Below are 21736 nucleotides of genomic sequence, written 5' to 3' on the forward strand. Positions count from 1 at the left end.
ATATGCGACAGAAGGTGAGAATGAAGCGGAGGTGTCAGGGGATGACAACAACAAAGGCGATGTTGAGGAGGATATAAGCCGTCTCCAAAACACAGAATGGTTTGTTCACCCACCACCTTTTCTTATAAATGATCATTTATTCCTGTGTAATAGACAGTTCCACCTGCATTTTGATCACTTTGGGCCTGGACTGTGGTGTGTTTGTATGTGTATGAAAAAATTATTTCAGCGTGCTGAAGCGTCAGTGTAATTTTATGGTTAAAAAAAGACAGCATGTGGAAAAAGCTTTTTTTTATTCTTCAAGAATATGTAAAAATGTCATGGTTTGGCAGGGACACTTTAACACAACTTTATTTAAATGTTTTGCAGCATATGTTTAATAAACAGAATTTTTCAATGTGACCTTCACACATAAAGTGCAAGGAGCTACAAATAACATCATGAAGTTGAATAAATGAACACAAATAAATTCAGCCACTGCAGGTCCATTTTGCATGCTGTCTCTTTCTATGCCAGTCTGTGGGACAGCAGCCTTCAGCACTGACAGGCTGAAGTTACGCCATCTAACAAATAAAGGAGTGTTGTGGGCAGGACTTTGTTACAAACTGAAAAGCGACTGTTCATATTTTAAAAGAGTGGTATGGGCTAACAGCTTCTCAGTGCCTGAAGTCAGGAGGCATTAGCTCCATATGATGGCCTTTCTCACACATCAATGAGCCTTTGTGAAGTGGAATGAATTAAAATAATTTTAAGATTTTTAATGTTTTGTTCTTTGACTGTAAGAGTCACAAATTCAGTCTTAGGAACGCTGTGGGATGCCTAGGAAGAATTACAGGACTTGGCTGAGGATAGGGAGCTGCTTATGGCCCAGTCACACGGCACTTAACGAAGGGCAACGAAGCCCTGACAAAACAAATCTGGACGTTTGTTGACTTTTGTTGGCATTGTTTAACCTTCACGCAGCTTCGTTCCTGCAGCTGGCGCTTCGTCAGGATTTTTAAACTTGAAAAATTTGAACGAAGGGCAACGAAAACCTCAATTTATCCGTGTTTTGCTTTGCTGGCACTCTTGACGTTTAATCGTTGGTGTACTTTTTGTAACATTGTTTAGTTTGACTTGGTTTGACCGGCTGAATGTTTACACACAGTACAGAAGCCGGTTTGTGAGCGCTGCGGCTGCTGCTGTGTTCATGTACCATCGGAAATTACAGGGCAAACTCAGCCTGCAGTTTTTGGTACTGCTCACAGTTTCTCCAGTCACAGCCCCAGAAGATCTGTCAGATTTGTCTGTCTTCATGGCTTCCCTCACTATACATTCAGTCTGTAAAGTCTTTAGCGAAGTTTTGTGTAACTAATCTGTGATACTAAAATAGATTGAGTTTAACTGAATGCTAGTCATATCAGCATCAAAGTCAGAGAAAATAGGCACTGGTACTTAATGTTGCTTTCATTTATTCACATTTTCTTTAAGAAATAAAAATATTTATTTAAAATGGAACAAAAATACAAACAAATGCTTTTGCCACATGCTCAATTTGGTGAATTCTGTATGTAGAACTGCTGTCAATTCTTGCTTCCATCCTGCCCCTTTTAAAAGCTGTGTGGAAGACTGGTAGATGTACCCCTATGTCATGTGGACCAATTGTCTCTAGCCCAAACCCTGCTGCACCTGTCCCACAATGTCTCTGTATAACTGACAGCAGACTTTGCCTGCTCTACAGCATCAACTGTGTGCGCATTAACGTGTTGGTTTTTACATAGAATGAATGAGTCAACCAATCAGTGTTAGCAGAGGCACATTTTACCCATAATCCCTTTGGCATCTGTCTGTGTTTGTTACAAAACTTAAGAATTAGTGCATTATTCAACATTAAAAGATATGTTATATTTTAACTTTGTACAAATGACAAAGTTGACATGAATGGAGTTGATGTATTAATTAATAATTAAGTAATATTTAATTAACTAATTAGACATTAACTGATAAGTAATGTATTAATTAATGTCTGTATTAATTTTATTTATAAATCAAACCATAAGTCGCACTGCTTTGTTTTCCAAGACCTCTGCCTCACGGCGATGCTGCTATTGAGTAGAGAGTTGAGCTTTGCTGCTCCTCTCAACTGCATCTCTGCTGTAAGCTATGTAGTACACAGGAGCTTCCAGCAGTGGGGAGGGCGCTCAAAGACAAGTGCTGCCTCATTGTTTGGGTCTGTGATCGCCTTTGATGCTACCCAGAAATGATTGTGGTGTTAAAACTCAATCAGTTTGTTAGTAGTTGCAAGTGTACTGGAGACTGGAAGTTATCGGTTAGCTGTAGCTTCCGATAAATTTTTGCATGGTTTATGGTTTAGCTTTATAAAAGATAACTTTTCAGTTAGCTGATTATCTGTTATCAAAGCTAACTTTTTGGTTAGCTGTGCCCACCACTGGATATACTCTGTCTCCTGGGAACTACTTTTTGAGCAGCACGTCGGCCGCAGGCCCGTACTAACACAGAATACCCAGAAACTGGACAGTTGTTCGGCCATAACGAGTGTGTCCACTTTTAGCTTGCCATAAGCTAAGCTAGTGGCGCTCATGGGAGTGTGGTGGAGGGGTAGGCGGAGGGCTGCAAACCCCTACAAATGACTCCGTTTAGAGGGGTAAGAGGAGCTTACTGCTGTCTCCAAAGAAACAAATATGGTGCCGAAAGAGTCACACAAATGCAAGTGGCTTTAATTACAAATTACACTGTTTAGAAAGTTATAACTTGCCAAAAAACTTTACAGGCAATTGCCTATGACAGCAGCGTGTATGCTGCTGGATCCATGTTGTGTATATTGTCATTCTGAAGAATATCATAACTTTGCTCATGTGCTGAGGCGTTATAATGCATATATACACGAACAGTACGATAAGACACCTTTTTATCTCACAATGAAGAAAATCATGATAAAGGATAAGTCCTTTAATTTGTATGTTCATAAATCTTTGGATAATGGCGATCCCTGCTGTTGGATTTCAAGGTTTGCAATGCATGTGTAAACAGGGGCCCCTGAGCACACTCGTCTCCAAATAAGCTTTCGGGCAGAAAAAGTTTCTGCGTTCTAAGCAGTCAGCCAAAGACCAATGGGAGTAAGTTGAAAAATATATACACACACGTATATGTGTAGCACATAACCTGATGTCCTAATAAGACTATTATTTTTGTCAAGGCTATTTCTGAAGGAAATAGGGCTGGATGGACTAGTCAACAGTTCCCAGGCCTCCAAAAAAATGGGACAATTTGAAAAAGAAATATACGAGGTCTGTTAGAAAAGTATCCGACCTTTTTATTTTTTGCAAAAACCATATGGATTTGAATCGTGTGATTGCATCAGCCAAGCTTGAATCTTCGTGCGCATGCGTGAGTTTTTTCACGTCATTCGCCTGTGGGCAGGCTTTGAGTGAGCACTGGTCCTCCCCCTTCCTCGGATTTTCATTGTGAGGAAAATGTCTGAACGGCTGGAGCAGCGCTGCATCAAATTTTTCCAGAAACTGTGAGAGACAGCCAGGTGGACACCATTCGGAAAATTCAGATGGCTTTCAGGGATGATTTTATGGGCATCACACAGATTAAGGAGTGTTACAGCCGGTTTAAAGACGGCGCACAATGGCAGAGGGCGCGCAGCGCTCCAAGCGGTGATCGACAGGCTGAAACGACCAGATCATTTCCAAACTGAATGCAGTGTTGATCCGGGATGTCGTCTGATTACCAGAGAAATGGCAGAAAAGGTGGACATCAGCACTTTTCCGGCACATTCCACTGTTAAAGGAGATTTTGTCATGAAAACAGGAGCGGAGGAATTCGCCACAGAGCCACTAATGGCGCGGAACGAAAGCACCTCCGTGTTGGTCTCACAGGATGTGACATGCCCAGATCTTCGACAATTTCTTGGATACTCACTCGACTGAAAAGCTATCCAAAGCCGACTGAATCTTCCGATTGGTGGAAGAGCTGGGCATGTCCCGTGAGACTTCCAACACGGAGGTGCTTTTTGTTTTGCGCCATTACGCAGCTCCGTCCTGATGCGCGAATTCCGCCGCACGTCTTTCATTACAGAATCTCCTGTAACAGTGTAATGTGCCGAAAAAGTGCACATTACTCTGGTAGTCAGACGACGTCCCGGATCAACACAGCCTTCACTTTGGAAATGATCTGGTCGTTTCAGCCTGTCGATGGCTGCTCGAAGCGCGGCGCACCCTCAGCCTCTGTGGGCCGTCTTTAATCCGGTTATAATGCTCCTTAATCTGTGTGATGCCCATAAGATCCTCACTGAAAACCATCTGAATTTTCTGAATGGTTTCCACCTGGCTGTCTCTCACAGTTTCTGAAAAAATTTTGATGCAGCAAAGCGGCAGTCGCTCAGCCATTTTCCTGACAATAAAATCCGCCGAGGGGGGCTGGACCACTCCTCCCACAAAGCGTGCTCACAGGCGAATGACGCAACCGACAGGCGTGGAAAAAACTCACGCATGCGCACGAAGGTTCAAGCTTGGCTGATGCAATCGCACGTGATTCAAATCCATATAGTTTTTGCAAAAAATAAAAAGGTCGGGTACTTTTCTAACAGACCTCTTAAGGTTAACAGAACTAGATGCAGCCCATAACATACATACAGGTGCTGGTCATATAATTAGAATATCATGAAAAAGTTGATTTATTTCAGTAATTCCATTCAAGAAGTGAAACTTGTATACATTCATTCCACACAGTCTGATATATTTCTCATGTTTATTTCTTTTAATTTTGATGATTATAACTGGCAACTAATGAAAACCCCAAATTCAGTATCTCAGAAAATGAGAATGTGAAAATAAAACCCATTCAAAAATGTGGAGGAGATTCACAAAGACTGGACTGTAGCTGGAGTCAGTGCTAGAGACATACCCCTTCGCTTTACCCCTTGTTTTAAAGTGGTAGGGGTAGGGCCAACGGGAAGGGGTACAAAAGAGAACTGAGTTAAAATAAATATCTTGGAAAATAGCAGCCTGTTGCGATTTCTGCTTCCGAACACCACTGCAGAGCTCCACATCAGGTTTTTCTTAACAGGTGTGTGTTTGTGTGTGTGTGTATACTCATTTTTTAAGGGCTTTTGACCATTTATTTCATTTCATAATTTCAGTATAACTGTTTCTGACGTGCACACGGTGTGAACAGGACATACCGTCAGAACAGTCCAGAGAGAAATAAAGGCAGTGCCACAGTTTTGTTTTTCTTAACATGCTGCTTCACTCTGTACTCTCCGCGCTCTTTCTCCATGCACTGACTGAAGTCGCTCATACCCCCCTCGCAGTCAGCCGACTCACACAAACACAGACGGCTCCAGCGATCGGACCCAGTCCTAATTTTTAGATGGCTTTAAACAAAGCTGCCCGCTTTTTTTTTTTTTTTTTGACTGTTTTTTTTTATTTAACCGCCTGAATGACAGCAGGATGGCTTGCTGCCTAAAACCTTGCTCTTGACTGGTAGCTCTGACACCATTGGAATGGGTGTTTCATCAATTATGGAATCTCTGGTCCACATGCTTTACTCTGATGGATATGCGCCTGGATTTGTTCAGACTTCAGACATTATTGATCCCAAAAAAGGGCATTGGGTTTCAATGTCATCCCTGCCCATGTTATGTTGGCATGCAGTTTATCCAGCATATGCTTGATACATACAACAGTTGTGGATAGGGTGGTGATTTTGTCCATGTCTGTACAAGTTGGAGGTACTCATTGTTCAGACTGCAGATGCACTCCTTGTACAATCCATTTTAAAGCTCAAATGATTACATTCCTTGTGTGGCAAGATGGTGCTCCCTGCCAATTTCTTTCCACTTGCCCATTGCCATGATGTGAGGTACTCTGTTGTAATGCAGAATAACAATCAGAAAAAAATGATTTCTGACTAGGTTTGTAATGGGTTTTGGCACATAAAAGAAGTAAAAGGGTGTCCAGAGGAGAGAATGGGGGTCAGATACAAAAGTATTAGCTCAGCCCAATAAGATGTGTAGGCCTATATCTCTGGCGTATCATGCTTCTGTGTTCAAAGTGTCTTCGTTCTCAGTATCTCAGTATTCTCGTTCATGTAAGTTATCTTTTGAACAAGAATGCTAAAGAATATTTCACCTTCAACATTTAAGAATTATTTGCTGGAATTGGTCAATATTCAAGGCGTTGTTTATTTTGGGGATTACTGCCACCCAATGCTTTATAACATTCTTTTGGAATGATTCTTTTCTTTGATGTGGCCCTCATTAACCTCCAAAGGAGTCATGGAACATTTGTAGCATCATTTGGTTCTAGAGCTGAAGCGTCTTTTGCCTTCCTCACCACTTTTTTTTTAACCTTGTTCAGCATTTGGTGGGGCTGGCTATCATCCAACAGGTATTTTGGTTGAGGAATACATTGCAGGTCTAGAGGTATTCCCCTGTGGCAAGTATGTTGTCTGTGTGCGTTGCCCTCAGCTGGTGCCCCAGCTCCCACTTTGGCACATTAAGTAACTTGCTTTTTTCCTTTTATGAAGAGTCCATTCACAAATCTGAAGGGATTTTTATAGAAGATGTGTTTGCATTAGTTTGATGCCCTACACATTATGACTTATGCACAACATCAAATGACATGAAATACAACACAAAATAATTAAATTTGCATCATATTTAATTTTAACTTGAATTGGCTCAAGTTGTGGCTTTTAAGGCACCTTGATACTTGCATAAATTTGATCCGCGCACTTGTACGCAGTCTGCCGTGCAGACGAATAAACTTGTTGCAAACGGTTGTAAACTGTGTGTGGCTTCCTGCAGGGGTGCAAAAATGCTAAATGTTCAAAATCAGTATCACTCTTTAATTATGTGAACTTCACGTGAACATTGCGCAGTTAAAAAACAGTGTGAGTCATTGCATCAGCGCACCGCATCACAGCACAGCTCATCTGATTGATTATAGTGAGATGTTAAATCTATCATAAACATAATTTTACAGCTACTCATAAGAAGGCATGGACAGTATTACAATATAAATATTACGAATAATTACCATTTAGACTGTTGCAAATGTGTTCAGAGAGAGAGAATATTCTTGAGAATTAAAAGTTCATTGTTCTTTGGAAGGATGTACTTGGATTTGTATGCCATGTTATCATATGATCAGTGCCAGAACATGGTTTTAATATGACACTGATATTATCATTAATCTTGATATTATCTGAGGCATTATATCGTCCAGCAAAAAATTTGCTGTGATAGCCTTACCACTTACTTGATTTGATAGGTCAGGGGTAGAGCTGGGTATCGATTCAATTTTCAAGAATTGATTTGATTCCAGTTCTTAAGATTCAGAATTGATTTTTTTTATTTATTTATTTTTTTTTCTCAATGCGATATCGATTTGGGATAGTGTTATTAAAACCGTTTTTGGGCTGTTACCTAATTGTCTAGTTATGCAACATATTAATACAATACTGATATTTGACAGCAAATTAATGAAGCATTGGTAGTTAATAACGATGGCTATATGACTGATGGTACGGACCAATCCCCCTCCCAGTATAATAGAGTAGTACTTTTATCTTACAAACATGCTGAAGGGCAGCCAAGGGTACGTGGTTCATTGGCCCTGACACAAGTACATTTCTACAGGCTTCCATGTTTTGGCCTGATGCGTTGTTTCTTTTGGCTTTAAAGTAAGGCTGTAACAAAGATAAAAAAAAAACTAAAAAAAAACCTATGGCTTTACTTCACAAAATTTGGCCCTGTGGCCCTGAAAATGCAGGCAATAGTGTTTGAGAGTTAGAAATTTTAACATTTTAAGGGGGCAAATGTCCCAGTCTCCCCTACAAATATTCACATCTGCAGCGTTCGCTGTGTGGCACGCTGCAGGAGAACTTCTCCCACAGCCGTGCAGACTGACTTTTCAGTCAGTCTTTTTCCACAGCTGCACAGAGAGTGCTGGTGGAAAAGACTGACTGAAAAGTCAGTCCACGCCAGAGAACCTTTCTTGCACTGTCCCACGGAAAAGGCACGTTGTGAGGAATGCAAGGAGAAAAAAAAAAACTCTATTGTGTGAATTAGACAGCACAACAGACAAGAGTCTTGGTCGTCATGATTGACATCTTTGATAGAGGTTGATGAATAAATTATGGACCTGCTTCTAAATCAGAACCAGTGGGTCCACAATCAGTGTAGAGAAATGATCATTTTCATTTTGCGTCATTTCGCGTAACGGCCCAACTGCACGTCATTTTTTTCAGGGATGCTGTTCCAACGCTTGTGAAAACTACGTATACAGTGCTGTGAAAAAGTGTTTTCCCCCTTGACCCTTTACATGTTAGATTTTTTTTTTTTTTTTTTTTTTAGGACATCAAAAAAACAAAACAAAAATTCAGGCCTTGTATATTAGAAAACATAAAATCATGCTCTTTAAACCCACAGTGAAAGGTAATCGCTACATCATGAATTAAAAAAAAAGAAAAGCCAAAATGATGGTGTGAATAAGTAAGTGCCCCCTTTAGTGTAGCACATGTAAACCATCACTTTTATATACAGTTTTCTTCTGACAAGTCAGGGGATGGATACGTGAACATTCCCAAGACACTGACGATGTCTTCGACATTATTTACAGAAATTATGAAGAAATACGAACAGTATAGCACTCTATGGTAAATCTGTGTGGAGTAGATAGTTCTCAAAAACTGAGTGACTGTATAAGAAGGTGAAGAGTGAGGAAAGCCACCAAGACATCAGAACAACCCTGAAAAAGTTAGACTTCTGTGGCTGTGATTGATGAGATTGTGCATAGTGCAAGTTTTGCATTTTGTATCACCACTCCTGCCTTCATCATTTGTGCAAAGTGCAGGTTTTGAGTGTTGCATCACCAGTTATACAGCTTCATGATGAAGTGATATAGAGAAGGTTTCTATAAAAAAGGGAAAAAAAAGCACTTGAAAGTTCAGCTACAATTTGCCAGAAGGCACATTGAAGATTCAAGCATAGATTTGATTTTTTTTTTTTTGAAAGAAAACTATTCTCTGTGCAACTCCACTATGAAAGCAGGACTGGTGATACAAAATGCTAAACTGATATACAAGGCCTGAATTTTTGTTTTGTTTTTTGATGTCCTAATAATATATATATATGTATATATGTATATATATATATATGTATCTTTGGCTGTATGAATTAATCCATGGGAATTAAAATGAGAATCGATTTAAAATTGGCAAATCGATCTTATAACCCAGCACCAAGGGTAGGTGCATTTGCCAAATGAGATCTGGCCACTTTCACCCCTCTGAACCTAAAGCAGCAAAGCGACTGCAGTGCAGAGCTGTCCAAACTCCCTCAGCAGCAATGAAACATGGTCACCCTGACTGAGGGAAAGGATGTTTCAGGTACCCACCCATATGAGCTGCGTCCGGTTTGGACCTGCATGATGCCTATGCAATGCACAACCACTCAGCATTACAGTAGTCACCACCTTCCAAAGATAAGATCCTTGTGTTCCCATGTAGCTTCATTCCTTCCAGAGGTGATGCTGCAGATGTCTTTATAAGGTGTGCATTGTGCAATCATCAGACAGAAGCCACTAGCAGAGATACTCCTGCATCATGCAGAAACAGATTACTTAATTTTTGGTTTCAATCTCTGTAAAGAGTTTTATAGCTGGTGAAGTAACAGTCTTACCACAAACCTTCAAATGAGATTGTATCAGGGTCAATCAATCAACGTTTATTTATAGAGCCCTTTACAACACTGAAGGTGACTAAAGTGCTTCACAATAAAACAAAAACAATTTAAAATGTACAAGACAATTAAAACAATACATAAATGCACACAACTAAAAGAGGAAAATACATTCAGGTAAAGTGTCACTGTGCTACTGCGTGTTGAAAGCCAGTCTGAAAAGATGAGTTTTAAGCCTAGATTTAAAGAGGCCAAAGTCAGTGATAGTGCGCATGTCGGGGGCAGTTTGTTCCAGAGTCTGGGCCCTGCGACTGAAAAAGCCTGATCGCCCCAGTGTTTATATTTCACTCGAGGGACGTCCAGCAGGAGCTGATCTGAGGACCTCAAGGCTCTGGTCGAGTTCCGAACCTTCAGGAGCTCAGACAAGTACAGAGGGGCAAGGCCATTGAGGGCTTTAAAAACATCCATCCATCCATCCATTTTCTTCCGCTTTATCCGGAGTCGGGTCACGGGGGCAGCAGCTCAAGCAAAGCCGCCCAGACCTCCTGATCCACACACACCTCCCCCAGCTCCTCCGGGGGAACCTCAAGGCGTTCCCAAGCCAGCTGAGAGATATAGTCCCTCCAGCGTGTCCTGGGTCTTCCCCGGGGCCTCCTCCCAATGGGACATGCCCGGAACACCTCTCCAGCGAGGCATCCAGGGGGCATCCGGAAAAGATGCCCGAGCCACCTCATCTGACTCCTTTTGACGTGGAGGAGCAGCGGCTCGACTCCGAGCTCCTCCCGAGTGACCAAGCGCTTTAAAAACAAAAAGCAAAATTTTAAAATCAACTCTAAAAGAAACTGGAAGCCAATGCAATGAAGAAAGGACTGGGGTGATGTGCTGACGTCTACGTACGTTTGTTAAAAAACGGGCAGCGGCGTTTTGTACCAGCTGGAGGCGATTCAGACAGGACCGAGGGACTCCAACATAAAGTGCGTTACAGTAGTCGATCCTTGAACTAATAAGAGCGTGAATGATTTTTTTCAAGGTCTGAATGGTTTAAAAAGGTTTTACCTTTGTTAAAAGACGTAATTGATAAAAGCTCATTCTAACCACACTGGCAATCTGGTTTTCAAATCTTAAAGAACTGTCCAAAATAACACCAAGGTTTTTTACTGTAGATTTAAAATTAGAAGCCAGTAACCCAAAGTCTTCAAATGAGGTGTCGCCAAACAAAATGCAGTCAGTTTTTTCCTCATTTAGATGGAGGAAATTCTGGTTTAGCCACCGTTTTATATCGGCTATGCAGTCCATGAGACGTTTAATGTTGTCCACTCGATTTGATGACACTGGCAGATAGATTTGCAGATCATCTGCGTAACAGTGAAATGAAAGTTTGTGTCTTGTTATTATGGACCCCAATGGTAACATGTAAAGAGAAAATAAAATGGGACCCAAAATAGAGCCCTGGGGCACACCACATGACAGAGGGGTAACAGAGGAGGACAGGTCACCGATCATAACAGAAAATTTCCTGTTTGATAAATATGATTCAAACCATTTCAATACTGTACCACAAATACCAACATTTTTAAGTCGGGATAAAAGAACAGAATGATCAACAGTATCAAACGCTGCTGTTAGATCAGGCAGCACCAAAGCAACAGGGCATTTACCATCAACAGACAGGGCGACATCATTGTGCACTTTCAATTGTGCAGACTCGGTGCTGTGTCTTGATCTGAACCCTGATTGAAACTTTTCCGAAACAGAATTACAATCTACAAACCTTTGCAATTGTGTAAAAACAACTTTCTCAAGAACCTTTGAGATAAAAGACAAATTAGACACAGGTCTAAAATTAGATAAAATTGCCGGGTCAAGCTGTGGTTTTTTAAGTAACGGTCTTACTACAGCCTGTTTAAAAGCGTCAGGCACAATCCCGAGCTTAGGGAAGTGTTGATTAAAAACAAAAGGGAAGGACCAACAATGTTAAACACGTCTTTCAACAGTCTGGTTGGGATGATGCCCAGGGGACAGTTTGTAGTTCGCATACATTTAACAGTGCCTGTAAGGGACGAGAGAGAGGCAGGTTCAAAACAGTCAAACACTGCAGAGCCAGAGGCAGCATCAGACAGGTCTGCACTGATGCTGCCTCTGGACATGCCCAGCTCTCCACAATTTCTCTGATACTTACTGGACTGGTAAGCATTGAAAGCCGAGATAGGCATGTCCCAACTTGTCCCATGACACGCCGAAACGGAGGTGTTCTTTGTCTTGCTCAAACAGCGAATCGGTCGTTACGCACGAAGCCTCCGCGCGGCTTTCCATGACAAAATCTCCTGTTAAAAGTGAAATCTGCCAGAAAATGGCTGATGTCCAGCTCTTGTGATAACCAGAGAAAGTGCACACAACGGTCTCGTATCCACAGAGCCATCAGCTTAGAAATGATCTGGCGTTTTCTGCCTCGTTGTCGCAGCTCAGAGCGCGGCGTCCTTAAAGCCATCCTTAAAGCTGTAGTAACAGTCCTTATTCTCTGTGAAGCCCGTAAAATTTTCACCGAAAGCCAGATAAATTTTTCAAATGGTTTCCAGGTGCCAGTCTCTAACAGCTTCTGAAAAAATTCTGATGGGAAAAGAAGTCCAAATCATTCCGCCATTTCCAGACAATGAAAATCCGACGAGGGGGCGGGACCACTCCTTCCACAAGGCATGCTCACAGGCGATGATGTCACCGACAGGCATGGAAAAACTCACGCTTGTGCACGAGGGTTCAAGCTTGTCTGACGTAAAAACATATGAATGAAATCCATATAGTTTTTGAAAAAATAAAAAGATACGATACTTTAGTGACAGACCTCGTAATCCGAATGGTTTCCACCTGGCTGTCTCCCAGTTTCTGGCAAAATTTGATGCAGTCGCGCTGCTCCAGTTGTTCCACCATTTCCTTGCAAAGAAAAAACGATGAGACTCCACCCATCCTCACACAAAGGCTGCTTACAAGCAAATGACGCAATCGACAGGTGTGAAAAAACTCACGCATGTGCATGAAGGTTCAAGGTTGGCTCATGCAAGTACACGTGATTCAAATCCATCAGGTTTTTGAAAAAAATTAAAAGGTTGGATACTTTTCTAACAGACCTCGTATGTGTATTAATGTTCATAAATGGTTCTGCCAGTGTGTCATTTACCATTACTATATATGCAGACAGGGAGGAAAAAAATAAACAGTATCAGAAGCATCAGGCAAAAGGCGTGGTCGTGGTACTCAAGGAGGTAGTCCAAACACAATGAGGCAATCAGAACAAGGCAAAAAATACAATAAATGAGCTGGAAAGAGGGACGAGACACATCGATCTGGCGAGGGACAAATGCAAACTGTGAGGCTTACAAAGCACCCAGGTGATTAACTGCAAATCAAGGACAGGTGTGTGGAGAAACTGGGGTGTGGCCAGACAGACACCCACCACCAAGAGCAGAGAGAGAGAGAGAAGAAAAAGCAGGACAAAGAAAACCCAAGCAGAAAGACATAGCAAGAGAGGGACAGAACACAAAAACAACCCAAATAAGACAATAACCTAAAACATAACCACCCAACAGTCCAAAAACATGACAGTCTGTATGCTGGACCATTTACATTTATGTACCTTGCTTAATATTAATTTTACATCTATCATAAATACATGATATACATATAGTCAGAGCATATCTGATGTTGAAAAAAAATCAAAAACGTGTAACTCATACAGCTGGTGGACACAGTAATTGGTCATGGTGGCCATTCACACCATGCACTGCATTCTGAGAGATAAAAATGTACACTATAGGATGTCGTGTTTTATTGTGTAGAAAAACCTTTAAAAGACAAACCACATTTGTACATTCTTCACCAAAAAGGGTCTTACTTACAGTATTTCTCACTCTTGGTTGTTTCATGTTGAGATGTAGGTGAAACAGGAAGTCCCTTTACAGCAACAAGATGAGGAGGTGATATATATCAAGGAAGAGCCAGAAGAACAGCAGCAGGTGATGGGCAACCTGCTGTTGAACTGCCAGCTGCAACAGGAGCATCTCCCAGGGTCAGAGGTACAGGAGACTGTGCAGAATAGGAATGAGTTTTTATTTGTTGTTTTCAAGAGAATAAAGAAAGAAATCTTTGAACAAGAAAACTGATCATGTATGTCATAAATGAATGACAGGTTTTTGAGATTTTGGTCTTTCTGAAAGTTCATTTTTCTTTTTGTGAGTAATTTGACAAAGGTAAACAATATGACATCTATTCATTGATTAATTAAACTCAGTGAAGAAAAATGTAATCATTAAAGGCCCCTTCACACATAACACGATTGAAGCTGACTAGCACACGAAGGAGGAATTGCATGCTATTCATGAAAAATCGGAGCCACCTCTAACGCCGGGGTGCTGGCAGGGATTTTGGGCCCCATGAAAAGAAATCTTCCTGGGGATCCCCCACAAGTTTATTATCAATTATAACACCTAAAAATTTATTCTCTGTTACTAACTCAATTTCCTTATTGTTTATCGTTAAATTTTTACATTTGGGTGCCTGTTTATTTCCAAATATAATACATTTAGTTTTCCCAAGGTTGAGTGACAACTTATTAGCGTCAAACCAAACCTGAAATTTTTCCAGTTCTTTCTCCACTATGTCCAGAAGCTGTTCAAGATTTTCACCACTACAGAACACAGTTGTATCATCCGCAAAAAGGACACATCTCAGTGAACTCGACACCCAACTTATATAATTTATATAGATTATAAACAACAAAGGACCCAGCACTGAGCCCTGCGGCACCCCACATGTGACATCCCTGAGTTCAGAATTTGTATTATTGAATTGAACATACTGAAATCTGCCTTGTAAATAACTAGCTATCCATTCATATGCCAGACCTCTGATTCCATATTTCTGCAGTTTAATTAATAGTATTCCATGGTTAATTGTGTCAAACGCTTTCTGTAAATCAAAAAAAACACCTATTGTTTATTGTCAATTTGCAGTTGCTATACTTGCCACAAAGTCCATCAAAGCATGTGATGTAGTTCGAGACCTTCTGAATCCATATTGTTCTTCACAAATGATGTTATGCTTCAGTAAATAATCATTTAATCTTTTAGCAAATATTTTTTCCAAAATTTTGGAAAATTGTGGCAGGAGTGATATAGGTCTATAATTAGAAAATGTGTGTCACCAGTTTTAAACAGAGGAATTACTTTGGCTATTTTCATTTGAGAAGGAAATTTACCAGTACTTAGTGACATATTGCAAATATAATTGAACGGTTTTACTATACAATCAATAACTTTTTTTTAATAAAGCCATATCCAAATTATTAAAATCAGTCGATTTCTTACTTTTTGAACCATGAACCAGATCAAGTATTTCCCTTTCATGAGTACCACCAATGAACATTGAAACAGATTTGTTAAACGTTGAATTATTTACCCAGAAGTTATTAGTTGATGAGTCAATTTTACTGACAAGATTTTTACCCACATTAACGAAGTATTCATTAAAGTGTTCAGCAATAGACTCGTCGTTATCAATCGTGATGTAGTTGTTACTCTGAAAAAATGAAGGATAATCTCTAGTTACTCTATTCTTTTTTACTATTTCATTTAATATGTTCCATGTGTTTTTGATGTTATTTCTATTTTTGACAAGTAACTCATTATAATATATGATATTGATAAACTTATTCTTATATGTTTTATACTTACTTTCAGCTTCCTTAGTTCGTAGTTTTATGAAATGTTTATATAGTACGTTTTTCTTTTTACATGCCCTCTGAAGCCCCTTAGTTATCCATGGTTTGTTGCTATATTGATTTCTATATATTTTGTCAACAAATGGACAGTGTTTATTATACAAACTGGAAAAAATGGAGATGAAAGCATCATATGACCTTTCAACATCATCAACAAAAACATCTGACCAATTCTGACTTGATAAATCCTCCCTTAAATCAATTGTTTCAGGTGTTACTTTTCTACTCATGAATTTGATATTGCTTCGATACTTACAACAACCCTCCAATGCAAAGACTGAGAAAACTGGCAAGTGATCACTGATATCACTGACCAGTAGTCCCCCACTAAGATTACCGGATATAACGTTAGTTAAAATAGTTATTCTGCTATGATGAATGATGGTTGGAAACAGTCCTAAACAATACAAGGTGTTTATAAATGAAGTGATTTGTGGATGATTGTGAGGGTTTAAAAAATCTATATTGAAATCTCCACAGACAAATAAATGCTTATTTCTGTTGATTTTGTTGTACATTCCTAAGATAATGTCTTCAAAGGTGTCAATATTTGTCCCAGGAGCTCTGTAAATACAACTAACAACTATGTTTTTGGAGTTTATAGATGTAATTTCTATGGTAACACATTCCATGATGTTGTCCACTGTAAATGACATGTTGTTAATGAGTTTACAGTTATAATCTGACCTTACAAACAATGCAACGCCTCCGCCCCTTCTCGTCTGCCTATTAACCAGGAACAATTCATAACCATCAAGATATACCAGATCTTTATTATTCTCATTTAACCATGTTTCTGAAATTGCAATAACTGAAAAACGTTTTTTGGATGTTTTCAAACAATCATTAATAGTGGACAGATTACGAGAAAGACTTCTGCTGTTGAAATGTATAATTGAAAAATCTTCATCATTGATTTTATAATTTTTGAATTGTTCTTCTGTAAAATATTTGCACTGTCTCACAATATTCTCACTGAAAAAGGTATCAGGATCATTTTCAGATTCGAAGGGGTGGTTAGCAGAGTTATTATAATTAAATGTATCTAGACAGAGCTCCTGGGCAGAAATAAACGGATCATTATCCTTAGTCATTATGTCTCTCTTGTTTCCGGGTGTAGATGATGTGGATGAGTGGGTTGCTCCAGTCTGCATCATGGTGCTGTGATGTGTTTGAGTCCTCATACCTATTGTTCATATTTGTCCAGCTCCTCGATGTTCCTTATTGCCATAACCTTTGCTTGTTCTGGTGATCCGTTCAGTTTAATGAATATTTTACAGTTTGAAGTCCATGTGTGCTGGATTTTTCCCTGTTTCTTTAAGAAGCGTGCTTTCCTGGCGATGTCGGCATTCCATTTGGTGAGATGTTCATTGATGAATACGTTTGTCCCTTTCAGTTTTCTTCCTTGTTTTAACAGTGCTGTTTTGTGTTTTCTGTTGATGAATCTCATGATGACAAACACTGCATACCTAAGTTGTCGTTCTCCCACACCCAGTCACACATACACACAATCCCTCCAGTCTTCCTCAACAGTAAAAGACCCTGCCACACAAAATGTATTTACACCCCGGATGACGCTATAAAAACACACAAGATGTTAAAATCATATTTACCAAATTGTCCAGGCAACCTTTTCCACATGTGGGCCCAGCAAACACTCTGGCCACCCCACCCGAAACTGGCATCTCCATGGCAAATCTCCTACTTCCTTTTTTATAGGAAAATACTCAGGGGGAGGGTGAGATCTAGTGGTGCCCTACGTTACATTCCTCCCCATCATAGTGCATCGTTGACCCGACGATGTACTTACGAATTCAAAAATGACTTAAGATTTGGCTGTACTGACTGAGGCAGCCTATATGAATTTGAATGCTGCCCAGCCGTTGTCCTTGTGGACCTTCGAGGCTCAAAAACTAAGGATATACCAGTCTCCTTTGTAGGTTCTTGGCCTGGATGGGGCAAATCAGACATATTGTTTTCAGAAACATCACTGTTCTCTTCCATATGGTTGGATTCAAGTTCAACCTCATCTATCCCAATATCATTGGAGCTACTCGTCGTGGGGGAACTCTCCATCTCCCCTGTAGTTTACTCATTTCCTCTACTTTCTGGGACACTCCTCAGCTCAGATCTATGTACTTGCCGGAGGGGCCCTTCCTTACCTGCATGGAATACACCACACCTCGAACAGGGGGTGGCCGGACTATCTGGTATGGGACTGGATCCCAAAAGTCCTGAATCTTGTTATGACCCCTTGCAGCATGATTTTGTGTGTAAACAAGATCTTCCTCCTCAAAATCTGGGGCCAAGGGCCTATCCTGATGTTTTAAATCCCTTTGCTCCACTTTACCATCTACTCTTTGCTTAACAGTCTCATAGGCTGCAGCGAGGGACTTTTGGTGCTCCTTTATCCATTCTTCTAATGGGAGGTCTTCCTCTATTTCATTCTCAAGAAAATCGATTGGCAGCTGTGGCTCCCGTCCGAACATCAAAAAGTACGGTGTCATGCCAGTTGTCTGATGCACAGTCATATTATAAGCAAACGTGACTTGTGCCAAATGACGAGGCCATCTACGTTTCTGCTCAGGTGGAAGGATGCGCAATAAATCATGTAAAGTGCAATTGAAACGTTCACACTGGCCGTTCCAAGAAGGATGTTAAGGTGTCGTTCCACTTTTATCAACTTTATACAATCTACAAAGCTGCTGGACCAAACTACTTTCAAAATTTATGCCTTGGTCTGAGTGAATTCGACTAGGGACACCAAAAATCTGGAACCAGTTTTTTACCAATGCCTCTGTAACTGTACTTGCTCGCTGGTCTTTAGTATGAATAGTTTGTGTATACTTTGAAAAAACGTCAGTCATTACAAGGACATTTTCTTTGCCATCTGTAGAGGGCTCTAAAACTGTGAAATCTATTGCCAAAATCTCATGTGGCCGAGACGCCTTAATTGTTCCCATGAAAGTTTTAACATTTGGCTGCACAGCCTTGGACAATACACACCTTTTGCAGGTTTTACACCACTTTTCCATGTCTGAGTACGTTAGGCCAGTAGTAATGTGCACGCACTAAATGAAAAGTCCTTTCCACACCCCCTGATGACCCTGGTCATCATGAAGTGAGTGAAGGACTTTTTCCTGCAAACACTGGGGCATTACCAGCTGCTCGACCTCAGAGTGTCCATCTGGAGTGACAATGCCACGATAGAGCACCGAATCACGCTCCCTGAGCCAACCCCACTGCCTTAACAACTCCCTTGTGCCTTTAGCAAGCTTGCTATACTCCAATACTCAAAAAAGGGGCCAATATTGGGGTCCTGATGCTTGAGTATACAGAGTCGGAACTAGATAACCTGGGCAATGCACTGATCTCTTCCTGCACTCCAATGCCCTCTCTGTCAATGTCATTTTAACGTGAGGTCAAACGCAGCCAATTCAGACACCCATCTCTCGTCGGTCGCTCCCAACTTTGCAGTGGCCAAATGACTTAAGGAATTATTATCAGTAAAGACAGTACACTTGTTACTGAGTAAATACTCCCTAAACTTCTCAGTTACAGCCCATTTAAGCACCACCAATTCTAATTTCATTGAACTGTAATTGTTCATGTTGCGCTCTGTGCGTTTTAGGCTACGAATCGCAAATGCTATAGGTTGCAGCTTACCCTGATGTTCCTGAGAGAGGACCACTGCTAACCCTCCATGGCTGGCATCCACTTCTAACACAAAAGGCTTCTGGAAGTCTGCATAAGCAAGAACGGGCGTAGTGGTTAATGCAGTTTTAAGTTTCTGAAAACTGACCTCACACTCCGAATCCCAGTATTCACTTAACGGCTTTTTTGGGGTTTTACCCTTTTTCCCAGGAGGAAGAAGCCTAGCACCCAATCCATTTAATGGGCCTGCCGTGCTAGAAAACCTTCCAATAAACCTCCTATAATAGCTGGCGAATCTTAAAAACGACCACAGCTCTGCCAAGTTAAGAGGATGTTTCCAGTCCCGTACAGCAGCAACCTATTTTGGATCAGTAGAGACCCCCTCAGCTGACACCACATGACCCAAGTACTTAACACGCCGTTGGAAAAATTGGCACTTTGACATCTTGACCTTCAGCCCCTGATTTTCAAGCCGAGACAAAATCTGATCTAATTGTTGTAAGTGTTGCTCCACAGATGATGAAAAAACAATAACATCATCTAAGTACCACAACACAGACTGATATCGACAGTCTCCAAACAGGCGTTCCATGAGATGCTGAAAGGTACTAGGTGCATTGCATAAACCAAACGGCATGCGATTAAATTCATTCAAGTACAAAATGCAGTCTTTGCCTTATCTTTCTCAGCCATCTCAACTTGACTGTAACCACTTGCCAAATCTAAGGTTGTAAACCATTGAGCCCCCACCAAGGAGTCCAGGGACGCTTCAGTCCTAGGTAAGGGAAATGCATCCTTCCTAGTTTTTGCATTTAGCTGCCTGTAGTCCACAAACATGTGCAAGGACCCATCCTTTTTTTGCACTGACACAATTGGTGATGCATAAGGACTACTACTTTCCCTAATGATTTGACTCTCCAAAAGTTTGAGTATGTGCCAACTCATATTGAGAGGGCTGAATGCGTCTATATGGTTGTCGAACAGGTGTTTCATCCAAGACTGGGATTTCATGTGTTATTAAATTAGTATTTCCCACATCCAAATCATGCTTAGCAAATACTTTCTTGTGTTTTAACAGTAGATCCCTTTAGCAGACAATTGTGCAAAGTTACTTTTGAAGAAACTCTGTTAGCATTGTAACCATAGACCCACTGTCCAAGAGGCAGTTAACGTTGACCCCTGCAAAATCCACCTTCACTTCCAAGCAATTTCTAACCAAATTACATTCAGGTCGATTTAAATCATCACTTGAGCCTTCAAACCCCCCACCAGTGTTTGGCTCTGCACACTGGCAGGTTCTAGTTTTCCGCTGGCTTTGGATGTTAGTTCCATCATTTAGCTGAACTGTAACTTGGTTAGGACAATTTCGAGCAATATACCCACTTTGTTCACATCGAAAACAAATTGGTTTGCCATCTACTGTTTTTCGAGGTCGAAAATTTCTTACTCTGGTGGGAGGTGCACTACTTGGAGCCAGGGCCTTCATAACCAATTCTAACTGGGACTGCTGTGCCTTTAACGTAGACACCAGTTCAACATAATCAGCTTGGTGAGACACAGCACTTTCACAAGAGACAGACATCTAATTCAAGACTGAAGTATTATTGCCTTTATATTTAGATGGCTGATTTTCATACTGTGCCATCCATTTTGTGGCTTCATTTCTAGCATCTCGTATAGTCCAATTTGGATTAACATTCACTAATTCTCTGTCTTATTCTGAGTGCCTGGTCTTTTACACCATCACAGAACTGGTCTCGTAAATCATTAGCAACAACCTGTGCATCTGGTTTGACAGCCTGATCCATTAAATCCATTAAAGAATGGGAATATTCAAGCAAAGACTCACCCTCTATTTACGGTTATAAAATTTTCATTGTAATGTAATTCATGAGTGCATACAACCATACACTTCTTTAAGAACCTCAAAAATACATTCAACATTTTCCCTTTGAACAACTGGTAAGAACTTTAGCTCAGTCTGAGCAGCGCCCTCCAAGTGTTCAAACACTATCTGGGCATGTTCTTTTTCACTGCGCCCTCTAGTTTGTGCAAAATCTCTAATTTTCTCGATCCATTCATCCAATGTCAATGCATCAGCACCATTCAATCTGCCAGAGAACAGCGGTATTTTCCTGTCCTGCTGGACATAGATGACAGTGTCTGTGTGTCCTACAGTTTGTGCAGCTCCACCTGTTGCTCCTGACGAAGTGGAGGGCCTTTCTAAGTCCGTAACCGTGCGTGCAGCTCTCAGTGCTGCCAATTCATTTTCCAAGTCTTTAATTCGCTGTGACATGGCCCGTCTGTCGGCCTCATCCAGAGCTCCTCTGTTACTGGCCGAATCCATCATGTGTCACCAGCGAGATGAAGTCTCACTCTCCCACCGCCCCTGCTGTCTTTCTAACGTAACAAAACAAAAGTCACTTCCCCACGTTTATATCCTGTTCGTGACGCCAGAGGTAGTACATAGAATAGACCAGAAATAGAATAAAGTTTAAAAATATTTATTCTTTACATAGACAAGGAGGCCCACGGTAAGTTACTCTTCATCTTGACGACCAATCCAAAACCATTTATTGAAAACATGGATTCACAGCAAAACACTACAGCCGTAGGTAAAC

At 40.8% G+C, this 21736-nt stretch overlaps 1 protein-coding gene across 1 annotated transcript in view; it reads left to right on the top strand.

Moving 5' to 3' along the window:
• si:ch211-67e16.4 overlaps positions 1–21736 on the top strand; it is a 147049-nt gene that overhangs the window by 35524 nt on the left and 89789 nt on the right. The window contains exon 4 of the mRNA XM_034186599.1: positions 13621–13758. Within this exon, the coding sequence (XP_034042490.1) occupies positions 13621–13758 (138 nt within the window). The remainder of the gene's footprint in view (positions 1–13620; positions 13759–21736) is intronic.

This window comes from Thalassophryne amazonica, chromosome 14 (genome assembly GCF_902500255.1).
Source record: "Thalassophryne amazonica chromosome 14, fThaAma1.1, whole genome shotgun sequence".
In the NCBI taxonomy this organism is placed as follows: domain Eukaryota; kingdom Metazoa; phylum Chordata; class Actinopteri; order Batrachoidiformes; family Batrachoididae; genus Thalassophryne; species Thalassophryne amazonica.